Below are 15451 nucleotides of genomic sequence, written 5' to 3' on the forward strand. Positions count from 1 at the left end.
GTGGAAATAAAATGATTGATGTGCCTTAAAACTGACTTATTTTCACAGCAAGTGTTGGACTTAATAGTAATTGTGTTTCAGATGGTTCCCATTCAGGCAGTCTCTGTGGGCTTCCGTCTTCCCTGGACAACTCAACAGAGAAAAGCAAAGAAGCCTTTAGAATACATTTGCCAAATGGAATGACTCTTATTTTTCCAGACTTGCCAAAAATACTTTAAAAATCCTTGGTTTTCCCTCCAACTCATTTGTATACCCGTTTGTTCCTGTCAGTGAGTGATTAGGGATCAGCTTGATCTGATCTCATTTCCAGCACCGATGTTTGGACTTAGCAGCTTCCCCTCTTTGCGGATATTTGCTGTCGCATTTCCCCCTGCGGGGGGACTGAAGGGGTTTTAGTCTTTTGTTTTACTTTAAGTTTTCGTTTCCTTTTGCAACCTCAACATTTACTGTAGATTGCTTTTCAGGTTAGGCTCTCTCTGTGCCATGCTCCAGATGGCACCAAGTTGTAAAATGACAAAGAATTGACTGGATTATTATATGGTTTGATCCTGTCACATGTGAGTTGTCATCAATGTTGCAGCAGGTGCCTAAGGTGTGTGCAGAAATTGCTGCACTCCAGCACAATTCCCACTTGGCAATGACAGGTGTTGGCATTACAGTTATTCCCCAATGTCTCTACCAATGAAGAACAACTCTGAAAAGCTCTAAGGACTTCAAGTAGAGAAGATGAACTGAGCCTTTGGGTCCCCCAGTGAGTTGGATGGGCTTCTCTCAGTCCACATGTCAGGCCGGGACCATCATGTCTGTTTGGAGTAAACTGAAAAGCATGATTGTGTTGAGAGGCACATGAGCTCAGCACGTGCTGGGAAGGATCGCTGTCCCTCCTGGCAGGCACATACAGTTCTTGGGCAAGGAGACAGAGAAACAACCACACAGTTTGCACTGCCTTAGAGGGCTTTTCTAATAGAGAAGAAGGGGAAAAAAGAGGGCTGGATTGTTTTCACATTATTTGAAATGTGAACTGCTTTGATACAATTTCTCTGCCAGGTTCATGTCAGGTAAAAATCTGGTATCATGTAGTCAGAACCAAGAAGTTATTTTCAAGGATTATGTTTGCTGCATAGAATGTATTTCACTTTTAAATACTGACAGTATTTCAAAGTTGTTCCTTTGTCTGTACCGTTACAAAACTAGGTTGCCCACACGAAGTAAGGCCCGAACTTGTTGCTGTTTGGCTGCTACATACTAAAATGCTGCAAGAAGCAATGATCATAGTTCAGCTAGTAGAACATCTGCCTCTGAGTCAGTAATTGCTGAGTGTCCCCGTACTGAATTTAGGGGTCACCGGGGCTGCTGAACGTGCTGTTCTTGTATGAAATATGAAACAAAAATTCTAGTCACTTGTTGGCCATTAAACAACTGATGACAGCTTTCATCAGAGACTCACAATAGCTTTGCTCCTCTAACTGTGCCAGGTAATTACATTCTCTCTACCTAAATGAACTTTCAATTACAGAGAGTACCTTTGTCCTCTAAACTGTTTAGAAATAATGTTATGCACTGTTAAATGATTTCCCCTGTCCCACCTCAGAGGTGGCTCAGTTTCAGCACAAGTCAAGGAAATCCAGGTCCACACAAGGATGTTCCCCTCAAGCACTGGCCTGCCCTCAATTTGGCTGGCTGCTGTGCTCTCAGGCACTGCTGTAGCATCATCCGTCCTGTGCAGCCCCAGCTGCTGCAAGGAAGAGGCCCTACTGAAATTTGCCCATCACTCTCCCTTCTGAGGGCCTGCAGAGGAGTGCAGCCTTTTTGCACCAGGAGGCAGAGCCCTAGGCAGGCGGAGGACAGTATGGGACAACGGCATTTGGACCAGCTGAAGTGTATGAACTGGGGTTTTTTATGGCCTCAGTTTTGAATTTAATTATTCAGCAACTCAGTTCAGGCACAAATCTGTCTACTTGAATTGTGGGAGGGGAAAGGTCATTTTACAAGAACACAGGTACATCTAAATATAAAATTGTGCTCCCCCTCCCCAGACAGCATTATAACCATTTACAGCTGAAGAGAAATGCTTATCTCCTGAGCAGTGTCATCTACATCTGTCTTGTGAAAATATGTTATCTAACAGATTTCCATATTCAGCCTGGAAAAAAAAAATCTCATATACACATTTGCTAAGGGAGAATACAGAAGAAAGAAGCAAAAAATATGATCTCTTTGCTAACACCAGCTGACATAATAGTACATAGGAACTTCCATGTTTTTTTCCAAATGACCATTTTGCAGAGAAATAAAGAACTCTTTTTTAAAAATTACCAATGACAATTCCTCAATCAAAAAGGCTTTGAGGCAGATACAAATTGCTAGAGAATCTGCAGTATACTGCCCTCTGCAAGCACAAGTCCTTCCTACTTCTGTGCACCCGCAGCCATTCCTGCTCAGCAGCTTGCTTTCTGCTGTGCCGTTCCGCCTGCAGATTTAGAACTCCCATCATTTTTACCTCAGATGACCTCAGCCCAGCTTAGATGGCATCCTCCAGATCTGACCCCAATGCAGATCTCACCAAAGGAAAGGGTCTGCTCAGTGTCACTGGGATAATAAGACAAATACCCTTAAAGCCTGTAGCTCTGATCCCCTGGAGATCTGCTTTCAGTAATCAGATTCTGGAAAGCTGTTAGTGTAAGTCAAGTCAGACTGTTGACAGTAAGAAATGAGTTGTTGTGAGGCTAACAAACTGAACTAACCACAGAGGCTGGTAATAAATGCCCCCTCAAACCATCTTTTGGAAGAGGCAAATGCTTATCAAAACTATACTGAACTCACAGGAAAGAGGGAGGGAAAAAAGCGTTTTGAAGTCCTTCTTTTCTTTTGTATTTTTGACACAGCAAAAGGAGATGAAGGGAAGATGCTCAGAGCAATTAAGAGCTGTGGGCATGAGGCTAGTTTAGTATGCAGTTATCTCACAAACTGTGCTGGATTCTTTCATGGCTATGAATTTTCATATAATACTGAAATTATAAATTCCTACAGCCTACCATTGTTTCTTATTTCATTTTGGGGGATTTACTTTTACCAGCTGATAAGAAATACTAAAATGGCTTGCTTTCTTAATTACAACAGAAATCCTGAAAACAATGATACATTATAGGATCATGAATTTGGTGTGGTCTAAATTACAATCCTTTTTTTCTAGAGTTCACATAATGGGGAAGAATCTATGAGGCTGGAAAGGGAGGGGGAAAAAAAAGACTGATACCACTACACCTAATTTAATAAGGTGAGAGGACAGGATAAGGAGATTTTAAAACCAATGTTGCAGTGCACTGAGTGATGTACTGTGGAGAAGATTTATAGTTTGATCTAAGGTTAAACAGAGATATGAACAAACCATGTTTTGGAATCATCAGGAAAACAGGCGGTTACCTCACCTGGAGGTCCCATCAACTTTACTTTCAGATCCAATCCTTATTTCTCCTTAGCATGATCCTTCCTATAATCCTGAATCAGAATTTTTGATATGAAAGTACAGACTTTGAGTCTTTTTTCCCCCTTCATAACACAAAACAGCAGCGCTTGGAACTGACAGCAGTGTAAAAAAATACAGTGAGAGAGAGGAATTAGACCACTCATCATTGCAGAAATGTAACTGCCTATTTGCCACATGCACATGCTCTTCAGATTCCATACTGCTTCTCACTGCTTTAACTGATGGGCATAAATTAGTTCAAAAATCCATACCATCCTCATTGTGAAAAGGAGAGGGGAGCTCTGCTTTGAGCTGCTGCCGCTTAAAAAAACCAAACCAAACCAAACCAAACCAACAACAAAAAACCAAACCCTGCAAGAAAAACAAAACCCTGCATATGCATTATTTCTGGCTGGGAGTTGCCATCAGTGATGAAACAGTTACCAACACACACTGTAAGATCTTTACAGATCAGTCACTCCGTGTAACCTCTGATTCCTGCTGAATATATTGCCCTTGCTTTGCCCAGTCCTAACCACCTTTCTGTCATACCTACGTCCCATGCCCTAGACACATTCTTTCTCCTGTTGTCAAATTTTAGATTTTTGGTTTTTTGGTCCTCCACAAAAAAGGAAGAATTAGCACTCTGACTTCATTGCAGCAGGCTAAAGAGTAGCATCAGATATGGAAGAGAAGCTGAAGAAGGCAGCAGCAAGAGTGCTGAGGAATAAAATAAGTTTACTTATAGAATATTAGAAATTAATGTGTAGGTATAAGTTTAACTGTAACTTGCTTAGCATGAGTGGGTCCTGCTCAAAAATTAGCATAGGTGAACTCTAAATGAACTCTGTTTGTTAACATGAATGGCTAAACAGAGGATAAACAAAGACTGGTTATCTTCAGATAAGGAGTGAGACCCTGGAGAGCCTCAAGGCTGGCCCAAGCTGTAAGATAAGAACTGCCCACGTGGGCATGGAGAAGGACTTCAATGAGGTGTTGGCAGACCCCATAAATTGCCAATGGACCCAGAGGTGCAGGCCCCGTGAAGATCTGGTGCACAGACTGTGAGGTTATAAAGGGCCAGGGATTTCTTTGTCCAGGATTCCTCTCCAGAGACACGCAGATCGAGCATCCATGTGTGACAGCTGAAGCAAGAAAAGACAGGGATAGGAACTACGGCATTGGAGACCACAGCTAGGGGACATTGCTTTGGAACAGGGGCTATGCCAGGACAAGGACAGGATCTGGTGAAAAACCAACAACAAGGGCAACAGCAGCAGGCTGAGAGAGCAAGTGGTGTGTACAAGGGTTTACAGCCACAAGAATACGTTTCATCAAAAGCTTTAAACTGGAGCCTGGATCCCCAAACCTCCGTATTTGTGTTTCTAGCACTTTGTTCTGAACCCTGCAAAGGCTGAAGAGTCTTTCTTGGGTATCTACGAGGTAGCAGACCTATAAAAAAGGTAAGAGCCTTCTGTTGCTCCTGTTTACTCAGGTAGCTTAAATAGGAGGATGTCTGCTCTAGATCTAAGGACACCACTTTTCTAGGGACCAAGCTAGAAGCCCCTGTAATATGTGTTAGAATACACTTGGGGTTTCACCTTTTAGGCAGGAATAAAAAAATATACCTGGAAAAAAGTGTCAAAATTAGGACCATTTTTATTTAAAACTGATGAAAAATGATGCATAAGAATTGAATGATCTTTAGCTGAAAATCTAATTTCTGTTTGGATGTACCACTATATGGCACCATATATCAGGTTCCAATTATACCCAGAATATTCTAAATTCTCTTCCGCCTGTGGCTGAGTTTCACATCATTCCCAAAGCACCACAGAACAGTCTGATCTCCGTTCCTCCACATCAGTGATAAAAGCCACAGGCCTCATGAGAAACACACTGTGTTCAGGCACTTTAACTACAGGGGCAAATGGAAGAGTAAAGCATGTGTAACTAATTATTAATTTGTCTTGCTTATGCCCAGTTTGTGATATCTGGATCCTGACCGGTCCTTGACAAGTAATTCTGACTGCAAGCTCACCCAATGAGAGGCATCTTCCCAATACAAAAAGGAGACTGACTCTGGTGCATATTGTTTAGCAAGTTTTAAGATATCCCTGATGCACAGCTGACAAAATGTGACACATGCCTCTTTGCTGCAAACTCTGGAGTATTACTTTAAATTTCTTATAAAGGTAGCGTTAAGCAAAGGCGCTGCTCTGTGCAGGGTAGCTTGAAGCAGAAGCACATGTCCTTTTGTCAGTTCTGTTGGGTGGAAAATCATTCCTAGGAAGCACAAACCAGGCACTTAAAATTAGTTGATGTTTTTTACCACAACCTCCCTTCAGCTCACTGTGTCCTTGTTCCAGTGTGGATAACAATACTACCTTCTCACACAGGGCTGTCATTATGAGGAATTCCATTAACATCTGTAGATAACTCGGTTATTAGAGGAGAAAGCATCAGAGAAAAGGCTGTAGGGGACAGTCTTGATGTATCAGTTCAAGGTATGCTATAATGTATATAGATCACCACATTTGAAAAGAGGATTGTTAGTAAATGATGCACAAATGATACACAGGCATTGTGTATCCTCCTAATGAATTAGGAAAAGTAAAACATCACATATGAACATGTAAATTAAAACTATGCTGTAATGCATTTCTGTAAGGCGATGGTATGGGATACCACTCTTCTGGAATTTCCTAATTCTTTATGATCTAGCAACATGTATTTTTAATGTGGGGTTTTTTGAGGTAACATCCTTAGCAAAGATCAGTTTTGACAAGTAACATGTTTCTGTAGCTCAATTCTGGGAACCAACAAAGACCAAAAAGTCTGTAGAGCTAACAAAAGCTTGCTTCATTACCAAAAGACATAACTGCAAAAGACTCCAGCTTCCATTATCACCATGTTATAACTGGGTCAGAATAAATAAAGCAGTAGATTTAGATTTTCAAGGATAGTCATAAATTTAGTATGAATGAAGGCTAGATAAGGTTGCCAGTTGAGAGAAGAGGCACTGGAAACCCCCCAAATTATTTTTTTTTTATTATTTTTCAGATTACAAAGGTGAGCAGTAAAACGGCATAAAGATCTTTACGGTGGTAAACATGGCAACAAGGTGACTAAAGGACCCAAGTGTGAAGAAAATGCACTCAGAATTTAATGAGATCAGGCAAACTGAAAAAAAAATAAGATAAGGGAGTCTAGATAAAATAACACAAGCTTTTCCAAATAGCTGTCATCTGGGAGAAAAAGGGGGGGATGGTGGGAGGAGAACAAATAAATGTATTTGCTAATAAGCAGGACAACAGTACAGTGTGTACTTCTTTAGCAAACCAAAACTATGCTTTTGCAGTCACCTTTGCTTTTCCACCCTTGGCCTGGAAGGATGAGGGGTTTGTTGACACTTTTACTCTACAATAAGGATGGTTTAAAATGCGTTTAGTTTCATAAAAGCTATCAGCACAATTTTATTTTTCACAGTCAACCTGGGCAGAAGTAGCATCATGCCTAACGGGGGGGGGGGGGGAATATTCTCCAGTGCAAAAAGCATGAAAAAGCACATCAGGTTGTCTGACAAATCAAGCCCTAAAGTGGCATGTAAACATGAACAAAGATTGGCAAAAGCTTCCTCCACTGTAAGCAGTTTGCAAACAATTGCCACAGGATCTGATGACATTTAAACCATGAAAAAGCCATGCAAGTCTGGGAACAAAACTGAAAGTATGTAGAGGCTTAACTCAAAATCACCATATCTGGGTATTTCTTGAAGAGAAAACCCCACAAACAAAGCAGGGTCATGGGAATAGGAATGCATCTCTAAAACAATCTGGCTTTGCAATGGCAGTATATGCCCAGAGCTCCAATTTTATACCCTGCTTTGGTTTGGATTTTGAATAACCCAAAACTGCCCTAATATTTTTTTTCAAGAGACTCCAGAGATGCAAACACGTCAAGGAGAAAGGCGGGAAACATAAAAGGCACAAAATCAGCGTTGGCACATTGAGGTTGTATTGCAGTGGTACCAGAACTGTGGCTGCGCTTGCAGTTTTGGGGATTCCTGTGCCACATCCCCCGTCCTGAGAATGGCTCCCTCTCCACAGTCTTCTCAGGAAAGCACCTGGGCATTTCTATAAAGCAGAGCAATAACCCACTCTGTGAATAAAGCTGGGAGACAGACAGCGAGCTAACAAATTGAGAAATTTGACTCAAAGAGCAGATAGACCTAGGTTTGCGTAGTTGCAATGCTTGGCGATAAAACACTTTTGGTACAAAACTTGGCTGTGGGGATGTGAAAGTGTCATGGATTAAGCCCGGCTGGAAATTAAACACGACAGCTGCTCTCTCAGCCCTCCTCCCCCCGCCCTCCCGCTACCCCAGTGGAATGAGAAGGAGAATCAGAAGTAAAACTTGTAGGCTGAAATAAGACCGGTTTAATAATTGAAAACGAAGTACGAATAAAAAAGATGAATATCCCTTGGCCAGTTGGGGTCACCTGTCACAGCTATGCTCCCTCCCAGTTTCTTTTGTGTACCTTTTCCCCGGTGGAGCATGAGACAGACACACAGGGACAAAAAAAGTCCTTAAGATAAACACGACTCAGCAAAAATCAAAGCATCAGTATGTAATCAACATTATTCTCATTCTGAATCAAAACCACAGCACTGTACTAGCTCCTGAGAAGACATCTATCCCCGCCCAAACCAGGGCAGAAAGAAACATCTTGATGGAAAGGAAGAGCAGTGTCGCGTGTTATCAGGCGACTGATGTAACACCATCGCCACAGAAGAACCGGTCACCCTCCGCCTCTAGCAGTTAATCTGCTTTCATGCTTGCTTTCACTGCGCTTCATCCCTCCCTCAGCCCCGTTGCCGCAGGGCCCTTCTGCCTCCCCCTGCCCGGGGGCAGTGCGCTGCCGCGGGGGTGTTCCTGCGGGACACAGGCTGAGGCCGCGCCCGCAGGGACTCGCCTCGGCTCAGACAAAGCGGCCGCGGCGCGGCCCCAGCTCTGACTCGGGGCACCTGCGGGGCGGCCCCTCCGCCGCTCCGCTCCGCTCCCTCCCTTCCCTCCGCCGGCCCCGCGCGGCTCCCCCGCCCCCGCCCGGCCCGGAGGCGGGGCGGGCTCCGGGCGGCGCCTCCCGCGGCGGGGCCGAGGCGGCTCCTTCCGTCGGTGGCCGCGGCTGCAGCATGAGCGGGCCGGGGCTGCTGGGGCCCGGCGGCGGCGCGGGGTTGCCGCCGCTGCCCAAGAGCCTGAGCGGGTTGCTGAACTCCTCATCCTCGGGCGGCGGCAGCGGCCAGGGCGGGCGCTGGCGGGACCTGGAGCGGCTCTACGCGCAGAAGTCCCGCATCCAAGACGAGCTGAGCGGCGGCGGCCGGGGCTCGCCGCGCCCGCCCAAGCCTCCCAACCTGGACGCGGCGCTGGCCCTGCTCCGCAAGGAGATGGTGAGCGGGGCGGGCTGGGGCTCGGCGGGGGCGGCGGACGTGGCGAGTGGCGGCGGGGCACCGCCGCCTCCCCGGGGCCAGACCGGCCCCCCGGGCCGGTGCAGCCCCTGTAACCCGGCCTGGCTGCCGGTACCGGCGGCGGGAGCGGGGCTGGGGGTGGCGGGACTGCTCCGGGTGCGGATGGGGAGCCGCTTACCGCGCCCTGCGGCCCCCACCGGAACCCGGCACCCAGCTGAAAGGCTGGTGTTAAAAAATACCCCCAGTGTCGGTATGATTCGTGCAGCCCAAGTGGCTGTGATTAGGCGTAGTTTTCTACAGGACTCTGTTTTGATCCTGTAGCACAGCGTTATTACAGCGAAATTCTTCCGGGCGACCTGGCGCACCTTTTGATTAAATACTAATTGGGTGTTGGTGCTTTGCTGGTGCAAGCTGCAGCTGTAATGACTAATAATAGCCTAAGCCTTACGTGCTGAGGATTCTGAAGAATCAGTACAAGAAAGACAAGGAGCTGCTGGAGAGGGTCCAGCGGAGAGCCACAAAGATAATTAGGGGGCTGGAGCATCTTTCTTATGAAGAGAGGCTGCGGGGGATGGGCCTGTTTAGTCTAGAGAAGAGGGAATCTCATTAATGTATATAAACATCTCAGAGGTGAGTGTCAAGAGGATGGTGTCTGACTCTTTTTGGTGGTGCCCAGCAACAGGATGAGGTGCAATGGCCATAAACTAAAACACAAGCAGTTCCACCGCAACAAGAGGAAGAACTTCTTTATGTTGAGGGTGGCAGAGCACTGGAACAGGCTGCCCAGAGAGCTCGTGGAGTCTGCCTGTCTAGAGACGTTCAAACCCACCTGGAGGTGTTCTGGTGTCACCTGCTTGAGGTGACCCCACCTTGCCTTGGCGGGAGGGTTGGACTGGATGACCTCCAGAGGTCTCTTCCAACTCTAAAAACTCTATGAAGCATATAAAATATGATATTGCTGAAAATCTGCCTGGTTCAAGACTGGTTTTTTAAAACTAAAAAGGTGCTTGAGGACAAGAAGCTTTTTTGAAAGGTGGATTTAGAAGGATGGGAGTGTGCTGAAATCTTAGTCTGCCACCAGTGTTTCAACAGTTAGAGATAATTCTTAAAACTGTGTATTAGAATTGCCAGTTTGCACTAAAGCTCAGGAAGGATGGGTCTATCGACTGCCGGGGCTTTCTTCTGCAATGCTGTGAAGGGAAACAAGGACATATGGTCTTAGTCTTAAGCTTTTCCAAAAAAGCAAAGGTAATTCATTAAACAAGTCTAATCTATTTCTTTCCTAATGGGAAATCAAATGAGATACTTCTCAAAGTTATTTGATAACTAGACTTCCCTTTTAAACTTTCCTTTAATACTCTTGCTATCCTTGATGATAATTTGATAAAGTATTTCTGAAGAAAAAGATACTTCTAAACACATCAAAGACTTTCAAGCAACAGGCTCCTTGGTTCCAGATGTACTTTTTTGTGGCCTGTACAAATTAGAGAGACTCTTGTGTACTAAAAGGCTGCCTTTCATCAAGAAGATAAAAGCACTTTATTACTGATATTGAACACTCTTTTTGCAGCAAAGATACAATTTTCATTGAGTAATGGGTTGGCTTTAAATTTTCCATAGTGAGTGAGGAAGAAATGCACAGCACCATCTTTCCCTGCAGGGTCAAGCAAGGTACTGTGTATGTAAGCTTTTAAAGCTGAGAAAGGGATGGACTTGGATGCTTTGGAGAGGGAGGGAGGAACGGAGAGGTCATTTCAGAGCTATGATTGTGAAGAACAGAGTTGATTGCATGGAACTGTGTGCCATAGGTTGCCTTATCAAGAGTCAAATGCAGCTTGGCTGGCATTAAAAACTGTGCTAATGCTATCAGGGTTGGACATTTCTTCAGGCTTTTCCTACCTCAGGGATCATACATGAAAGTTTTGAAGAGGCTGCATTTTTCACAGTAGGCTTCTTGTTTGATAGTTTGATACTAGTGGCAGCAATAGAAAAATAAGATAGTAAACATAACCATTTGGTTTTAAGACTGTTATGTTAATTCTGCAAAGCAATTTTTCCCTTAAAGTTTGTGCTTGGCAGTCAGTAGAATTGAACTTCACAGAAAGTGCTGAAATTCTTAATGGAACTGAAACAGGAGAGCTGCTGGTGAAAATGGTCCCACCTTCCTTTGGAGACAAAGGTCACCTGTCTCCAGGTTGACTTTTTTTGGCTCACCTCACTCCTGATTGCTTTTTGAACAGTTCTGAACTGCAGTCTTGTCCCTCAAACATTTGGCTCTCATTCAGGTCTGCCAGGTGGGTCTCATGTTTGTATGTCATAGTGTTAGGTCCAGCTTCACAGCATCCTTTCTTACCTGAGGTGAGCAGTTTGTCTAGGTTATAAAGGAAGATGGGTATGAAAAGTAGCATAGATCTGAGGTGGTGGAAAGACTTACCAGTAATGTCCTGGCAGCTAGCACAGTGTCCCATCACTTGTCCTAAAATCTTCTTTAGCCTGTGCAGGACATCATGTTTTGGCTTCATGATTACACCAAGGAATTTGTGGTGTTCCTGGAAGATGTCATACCCTCTTTTTCTCAATGGCATTGTGGTGTATGATTTTTTTTTTTCTCCTCTTCTCACCTTCAGAAAGAGCTGCTGGTAGGATAGTTCAGCAATGTCGAAGTAAGATCATCATGCTAGCTTCTTGTGGTTTTCTTGTGTGCTGAGTGTATTGTCCTGAGAATTTAGAAGCATAAGGAGAGATTTTTGAGGTAAGAGTTCTCATTCTGAGTAAAATACAGCCTGGTGTTCAGGTTGCAGTACAGGCTGCTAACGTTATTTGTTTATTTATTTATTTCCTCTTGACATGAGGTTGTGGCAAAAACTTTTATTTGATGAAACTGAGGCTCACTAGGAACAGCCTGTCGGCTTAACACTTCCTTGAAAAATAAGGCCAAAATGGCTGTTTCTCTAAAATCTCTATTTGGGTAGTGGTTTTAATTTGATCTGACTTGGATAGGTGACAATGTCAAGTGAACTCTCTATTTCGTTGCCAGAGAGGGAGGCTGAATTGAGTTAAATGAATAGCTTTATTTCACTTTGCTGTGCAACATACTGGCTTTGTACCTGACATAAAGATGCAGACCACAAGGTAGCCTTTTTTTAATGGTTCTCCAGATCTGTAATTAGCTCTGGAACTAATATTTGAGAAGCTTAAGGACCAAAATATTAGGTGCTTAATTATAATCAAGCCTATGCTTGAGTGGCACATGAAAATAGTCTGAAGATTTGCAAGATATGTCATATGTGCTTGTGTCACTTCTGTTTAGTTTTGCTGCCTGAAAGTAGCATGCTGTATTGTGCGAGACTTACGTGGGTTTGTCAGATGCCTATGTATGTCAATATAGAAAAGAAAATCAGAGTAGAACTACTCAGCTGGGAAGTGGAAAAACCAGAGTCCCATTTAAAACTTCTACTCCAGGCCATTTTAAAGAAAAACAGAGCGCCTGTGATGCTGTGAGAGAAAGATGTGTGAAAGACACACAGTATTTCTAGAAAAATATCTCCCTTGCATAGTGAGGAATACAGACTTTATGAATTTATCTGCCATGGTTCCGATAGGAGTGAACTGCTTATTAAAGTCAAGCACGGCGTTGTAATACAACATTTTGAAGAACACTTTGCATTTGTTCTGCACTATTGCATCACATTGTTCCTTGTTCTTTTGTCCAGTTTATCCCGTGGGGCGTCTGCCACCTTAGAAAATGAATTTTACTTTCATATTTCATAACTGTTCAAGGTGGAAAGAAGCTCGAACCTCTTGTTTAGCAACAAAAGATATACAGCATTATACAGCCATAAAAAGGCAATTGCAGTAATGATTGAATTGTTCCCCCTTCAGGTTGGCCTTCGGCAGCTGGATATGTCATTGCTGTGTCAGCTCTACTCCCTGTACGAATCCATTCAAGAATACAAAGGTGCCTGCCAAGCTGACTCTAACGCAGACTGCTCGTATGCCCTGGAGAACGGATTTTTTGATGAAGAGGAGGAATACTTCTAGAAGCAGGAAGATTCCTCTTGAGGCTGACTGAAGTTCTTTCATCCTTCTCTCCCTGTAACACACCTCAACAAGAACAACTGGAATTTGTATGGATCCCTCTTCCTGAGGAGGAACACCCAGCTACCCCGAGTTGTGTTAAATTCTCTTATTTTAACAGGCTGTCAGTACAAGTTACTCATGCAAATACCACTTGAGTAAAGTGCTGTACTTTAATTTTTGAAGAGTCCTCAGACATGCTTGACAAGAGTTTTCAATTTAATTTGCAAGGTGGGTGTTTTCATCTTACAAACATTGGTAGCTTATAACTGGAATTTTAATCGTAGAAGACAGCAGCGACTTCCTGAGTTGTAATAACTTCATAAGGGGGGAGGGAAGCCTCCGCTGTGGTGTTAAATAGCTATAGGTGATTTTTGGGGGAGTCAGTGGCATTGATAAATGCATTTTGAACAGGCATCTGGATGCACGCACATCCTCAGCACTACTAAGCTAGTTCTGCTCTTACCGGCTGCATCCAGTTTTGTACTGGGTGAATTGTTTACACAGTTAATTTTTTTTTTTTCTCCCGAAGCTAATTTATTCCTAGCTTGCAAGCTGTACATGTGATAGTGAATGTTACCAGCAGGGTTTTTTTTTTTCTGTTGATCTAATTCACTTTCTTGGTACTGCCACTTGGCATTAACTTTTATACTCTTCTCTGGATTTCTTGCATTGATGTAGCTCTTTGACCTGCTAAACGCTACTCTGAAATGGTTTGCTTAGCTTTTACTGCACTGCATAGTAAAAGCACATTTTCAAACGTAGTCTGTCTGCCACTATGTGGCTTGGAATAACATGAACTCTTGTGCAAGTGTTCTTGATCATATGAATAAGGAAACCTCTCATATGACACAATGGGACAAATTGCAATATTTTATACTGGGTGAACTTTGTTGCTGCAAGGTAGATGACAGCTCTTTTTAAAAATGCGAAATAAGTATTTTGAGCACATACTTTGCATATGTTAAAACTTTTTATACTAACTTGTTCTTTGAAATATAACTTATTTTTGTTTTCAGAACTTACTAAAGCACTTGGTTAACTTTTTATTAATTCGCAGTGTGTACATGTAATGCTTAATCAGCTGAGAGTTGCCAACTATCTGAGTCTTCACCCTTCTCTGTTTTAAGTAAAATGAACTCTCAATGTGATTTTTGTTTCTTAAATTTAATTCTGAAGATTGCTGTAAAGCACAGTGCCTGAATCTTGACACAAGGTAATAATTAAGGGCTTAAACCTCAAAGGGTTTTTGCATGGTTCATGTCTGGCATGCATGCAGTTTGCAGGAAGAATTGGAGATCACATTCTGGGGTAGCTCCTCTGTTTTTAGCAAAGGCTAGGATGTTGCAGTGATAAAAGCCAAGAGACTTCCAGGATGCATTCCCTCTAAAACAGGCTTGTTTTAGTGGAATTCAAAGGCCACAAGAGTAAAGACTGTGCTGTAATTGTGTATGTGTATAGTTCTTAATCTAGTCTGTGGCAATGGTTGGGTATTTTTTTAATGTTAGTTCTGGTCTAATTGCTTCACTCACCCAAAACTAAACTGAATGATAAGGAAAACACAGATAATCCAGATAGCTACATCTGTATTTAAAAGTTGTGTGCCTATGTGTGTATACATGTATAAATATATATACACACACATATTTACATGCAACTTTATGCTTTGACTTAAGAATGTATCAGCTTTTAGTATAATTTGCTGTGCTTTTGGTATTTACATGAGGCTTTTTCTAGTCTGTTGAAGTACTGCTATTTTCTTGCTCTTTCCCCCAAAATAAAAAGCATGATGTTTAGCATAACTTTTTAATGTTGTGTGTATTTTACTTTTTCAGTGAATACAAACCCCACCCCCCTTCCCAACCCTCCCATAAGAAAACTAGGACTAGTTATCACCTGAAGCAAGCAATTTTTAAATTACAGTGGAAAAGGTTCTACCTACCTCTGTTTGGAATGGAATTTACTGCTTTTCTGTCTTAATTGGATTTTACTTGTTTTTAAATTCAGGAGAAAATCCTGTTTCTACTACTAAAATTAATGATTCTGGTTTACAGATCTTTAGAGTGTCATTCCTTAATAGTTGCAGTGGTGAGAATGGACTTGAGCAAAATTCACAGTATTTTCTCTTAAAAAAATTAAAAAGTGATATGATTTATGTTTCTCATCATGCTCGTGATTTGGGCAACATGGAATATTTGGTATTCCCTGTACCAAGGGAAGCATAAAAGTCTTAAAACATCACTCCACGACATCTGGACTGAAAAATAGGATGGATTATAAGGACTTGCTAAGTTTTCAGCACCTTGTCCCTTTTAATAACACCATCTTGCATGGGAGAGAAGTTATAGTCTATATTCCTAAGGAAAACTCAAATGCCATGAGGGCTGGCTAGCCAGATGAAGGTTGTAAAAAGAAGAAACTTGTTTTTAAGTCAGTAAGCAGT

General features: G+C 42.9%; 1 protein-coding gene across 1 annotated transcript; it reads left to right on the forward strand.

Moving 5' to 3' along the window:
• The first annotated feature begins 8617 nt into the window (after positions 1–8617).
• On the forward strand, positions 8618–14810 carry FAM89A (family with sequence similarity 89 member A). The gene is made up of 2 exons (XM_039568004.1): positions 8618–8913; positions 12814–14810. Exons 1-2 carry the CDS (start codon positions 8659–8661, stop codon positions 12970–12972), a joined length of 414 nt encoding a protein of 137 aa, XP_039423938.1. The 5' UTR covers positions 8618–8658; the 3' UTR covers positions 12973–14810.
• The last annotated feature ends 641 nt before the right edge of the window (positions 14811–15451 follow it).

The sequence above is a fragment of the Corvus cornix genome, chromosome 3 (genome assembly GCF_000738735.6).
Source record: "Corvus cornix cornix isolate S_Up_H32 chromosome 3, ASM73873v5, whole genome shotgun sequence".
Lineage (NCBI taxonomy): Eukaryota > Metazoa > Chordata > Aves > Passeriformes > Corvidae > Corvus > Corvus cornix.

Coding starts and splice junctions, on each gene's coding strand:
- FAM89A (XM_039568004.1), top strand. CDS start 8,659: ATGAGCGGGCCGGGGCTGCTGGGGCCCGGCGGCGGCGCGGGGTTGCCG. Junction 8,914..12,813: donor CCCTGCTCCGCAAGGAGATG/GTGAGCGGGGCG, acceptor TTCCCCCTTCAG/GTTGGCCTTCGGCAGCTGGA.